Source organism: Salvelinus alpinus, chromosome 10 (genome assembly GCF_045679555.1).
Source record: "Salvelinus alpinus chromosome 10, SLU_Salpinus.1, whole genome shotgun sequence".
In the NCBI taxonomy this organism is placed as follows: Eukaryota; Metazoa; Chordata; class Actinopteri; order Salmoniformes; family Salmonidae; genus Salvelinus; species Salvelinus alpinus.
This window is the reverse complement of record NC_092095.1, coordinates 67706727-67710930: the sequence shown is the minus strand read 5'-3', so window position 1 is coordinate 67710930 and position 4204 is coordinate 67706727. Positions and strand designations below refer to the sequence as shown.

The window sequence follows — 4204 nt, the reverse complement described above, 5'->3', positions numbered from 1 at the left end:
TAGAACAGAGTTCTACAGTATTAGTAAACATGTGATCAATACATGTGGATGATCCTGTTCCTGTAGTGTTTGTAAACACCCTGGTAGGTTGATTAATAACCTGAACCAGATTACAGGCACTGGTTACAGTGAGAAGCGTCCTCTTGAGCGGACAGCTTGATGAAAACCAGTCCTCTCTCTCAGATTCTCTCTATGTCTCAGTCTCTCTCTGTCCCAGTCTTTCTCTCTTTGTCTGTCTCTGTCTTAGCCTCTCTGTCTCAGTCTCTTTCAGTCTGTCTCTCTCTGTCCCAGTCTCTCTCTGTCCCAGTCTCTCTCTGTCCCAGTCTCTCTCTCTGTCTTACTCTTTTGCTTTCGTGCCACTTATTTCATACTTATTTCGGTGACTGATTAAGAAGAGGATAAGATTAATCATAGTTCTAAGAGAACAAACACTCTCACCTCTATTACAATGAATATGTGGTCTAGTTTTCCTCAGTAGCTTTGCAGGTTGACCTGCGCAACGGATACGTTCACATCCAATGAATACTCGATGAAACAGAGAAAGTACAGACAAGGGGTTGCTTCTTGGTTAATATTACAGTTTTATTGTTTCTACTTCTCAGGTAGTGAGCAGATATCAGCTGAACAGGGCTAACGCTACAGGACAGGAAATACTCAAGGACAAGAGAGAAGCTTTTGGAAAAAGTCGCGACACAGGAATGGAAAAAAGCCAGGTGGTGGTATAAGCCCAATGATGGAACCCCTTTTCAGTACTACAGCAGTCCTATAGGACCAGACAATGGTACGTACTTAACCGTAACTCCTCCCTCTCTTTCTTTCTCTTAGAAAGAGTTGCTCAGTAAAGCCCTTCAGTACAGCCAGGAGAAAGACGCAGCTTCCTCACTGGGTGAAATATTACCCACGGTACCCCTGGGGTGACCGATTGTTTACGCAGGAAGTAGAAAGCCAGGGTTAAGTCATGTGACCCTCTCTTAAATCCTTTTGTTTTGTTGTTGTCCCCACAAGCCCCAACCGTCCCTCTCTTTATCCATCCTCATGGGTCATGAATCATAATCAGAACCAGAATATTAATACTGCCATAATAGTCTAGCGTAGTCTAAAAAAGGAGAAAATATTAGACTAGAAATACACTGATATCTTCTAAGTGTGGAGTCAGGGAGAGAGGGATTGGGGTAGGGTGGTGAGGGGAAGGGAGAGGGGCGAGGGGGTGGGGAGACTCTGGGGGTAAAGGAATGTGTTGTTCAACCCTGCCCCAGCCACATGGCTGCTTTATTTGGAAGAGAAGCCCCCCTCTGCATGCCCCCTCCCGCCCTTCGACACCCCCCTGCATCCCCGGTGCAACCCGGCCGGCAGCACGCCCGTCTTCTTAAGAGGAGGGGGCAGCGTTAGTCTTGTCGTCGCGGGTGACGGGGATGCTGCGGTCGCCCCGGCCGAGGTCGCCACCGCCACCGGTGACCTTTGGGCCACAAAGGGTCAGGAGGCCGTCGGTGGACAGTGTGCAGGAGATAGCCGATTGGTCCACGCTGGAGGGGAGGCGGTAGCGGCGGTGGAACTCACGCGAGATGTAACCGTGGTCGTCCTGGAGACAAGAGAGAGAGAAATGAGGATGAGAGTAACGATATAGAGTGTCCACGTTCAACACGTTAGATGGAAAATTATGAAAGTTTTTGTGGTGCTTTTTAAATCATTATCCCTTCGCACTGTCTGTCAAATGTAGGCCTAACCATATGAATTCAGCCCTCTCAGAAAAAAACATCTGCGGCGGCTGGGAATGACGTAAGAGAAAGCAAAACGTTCCTTAGTTACAACAGCTCCCCCACTCAGCCTGTCCCTGGAGGCCACTAACATCCAGAATGAAAATAAATGACGAGAGAGAGAGAGAGAAGAAAGAGAGAGAGAGAAGAGAGAGATAAGTAGCATATTGTAATCTAATTTAATGACGCTTAAATCTTACAAAGGAAAACTCAAATCATTGTGGGTCACGTTCACCTCTATGACTAACATACATCACATTTGTTCTGTGTCACCGTGTGGCCAAGGAAATGAAATGATCCCAAACAATGTGTCCCATTGTTTATGTAGGAATCCCTATCATTGGATATGTTTTTCCCAGCAAAGTGTGTCAGTGTGTATAGTTTCGTCTGAGGACACGTAACTGCTTGGTTGTTTGACTTCATCCTGGCTGAACATGGGCCTTGAAAAGGGTTGAATTGAATTTGTATGAGGGGCAATGCGCCTAAGCCGACCAATTCCCAGAGTAAACAAAACACTCACTTAACGCACGTGTGAACAACACACACACACACATTCTTTGAATTCATTCGGTTGAGAAATTCTCCTCTGACTCAAAATGTTGAATCTAATAACACGTCTTGTTAGCATCTCTTTGAGGACGTGGCTGGTTAAAGCTGGTTGTTGTAGCAGTGGCTCTGTCTAGGCAGTTGGAATGAGCAACCTGCCTAAGGATGAATGCACAGTGATGACAGTATCTGGTGCGCTTGTTGCTGCTATTACTGCCACAGGGTGTTTCCATGTGACAGACGCGCAGGCACTCACACTATACCTGTACAGTATATACAGTATGTCACAGGAGGTTGGTGGCACCTTAATTGGGGAGGATGGGTTCGTGGTAATGACTGGAGTGGAATCAGTGGAATGGTATCAAATATATCAAACACATGGTTTCCATGGTTTCCAGGTGTTGATTCCATTCTATTCGTTTCGTTCCAGACATTATTATGAACCATCAACAGCCCCCACTGATATATATGTGCACATGTGAGAAACCAAGCTTTGGTGTTCCAAGCCATAGTAGAGGTTTTGTGTTTGAACTCAGGAGTGGGTGTACTACCACAGGTCATAGTTAAAGTTTTGAGCTAGCTCGGCCTGTCTGTCCAGAGAGATTAGGGTGTGTGCTGCTTGGATGGGGATGGAATCTTAACCCATCCAACCAGGGGTCACCGATGGTGGGAGACCTCACCTGTCTCTCTCCATGCTTGCCCTGGATCTCCACGTAGTCATCAGTCACCTTTACGTTGAGTTCATCAGGAGAGAAGTGCTTCACATCCATGAAGACCGAGAACTTGTCCCTGTCGGACCTCACCTGGAGAGATAGAGGGAAAGGGGTTGAAGGTTAAAGGTCACAGGTGGCGGGAACCTGGTAACCACAGTGATGCTCATCTTCTGAAATGTAGTTTTTTCCCCCATATAAGTTCAGTTCTATATGTTGTCATGAAGAAGATTATCCATTTCTAAAGTGTGTATATAGATGCTGCAAAACAAAATGTGTGTCACTCGTCACCAAAACACTAGATGTTGTTTGGACATCGAAATTCTGATATTCTGGCATATAACCCAAGTTGAAATGCAGTTTGAGCTAGTAATGGAATGAGTCAGTATATTATGGGCAGGACAGAGCATGACTCTGTTTGACCTGGTTTAGGTGGATAACACTGCAGCAGTCTCTGAGCTCCTCCCTGCTGAGAATCACTCAAGATTAGTGCATTCCGTTTGCCGCTCATTTTCAAAGCACTTGCAATAATCTTGCAAATTGCAAAATGCACTTCTTATCGTTGTTTACAGCTCAAGTAGTAGGGATATTTGACCTCTCTGTTCTCTGTACTCTCTTATGACAATCAGCAACATCTACTACAGCTGTATAGGATAGCAGGATGTCGTAGCCATTCAATAACAGATCTGGCTAGTGCTACCGCTGTCGTAGCCATTCAATAACAGACCTGGCTAGCGCTACTGCTGTCATAGCCATTCAATAACAGACCTGGCTAGCGCTACTGCTGTCATAGCCATTCAATAACAGACCTGGCTAGCGCTACTGCTGTCATAGCCATTCAATAACAGATCTGGCTAGCGCTACTGCTGTCATAGCCATTCAATAACAGATCTGGCTAGCGCTACTGCTGTCATAGCCATTCAATAACAGACCTGGCTAGCGCTACTGCTGTCATAGCCATTCAATAACAGATCTGGTTAGCGCTACTGCTGTCATAGCCATTCAATAACAGATCTGGCTAGCGCTACTGCTGTCATAGCCATTCAATAACAGACCTGGCTAGCGCTACTGCTGTCATAGCCATTCAATAACAGATCTGGCTAGCGCTACTGCTGTCATAGCCATTCAATAACAGACCTGGCTAGCGCTACTGATGTCATAGCCATTCAATAACAGACCTGGCTAGCGCTACTG

At 46.1% G+C, this 4204-nt stretch overlaps 1 protein-coding gene across 1 annotated transcript in view; it reads right to left on the bottom strand.

Moving 5' to 3' along the window:
* Positions 1 to 557: 557 nt before the first annotated feature.
* Positions 558 to 4204, bottom strand: part of cryaa (crystallin, alpha A) — a 5040-nt gene continuing 1393 nt past the window's right edge. Inside the window, exons 2-3 of the mRNA XM_071330664.1 lie at positions 2981 to 3103; positions 558 to 1579 (exon numbers count right to left, since the gene is read on the bottom strand). Of these exons, the coding sequence (XP_071186765.1) occupies positions 1367 to 1579; positions 2981 to 3103 (336 nt within the window). The 3' untranslated portion in view covers positions 558 to 1366. The remainder of the gene's footprint in view (positions 1580 to 2980; positions 3104 to 4204) is intronic.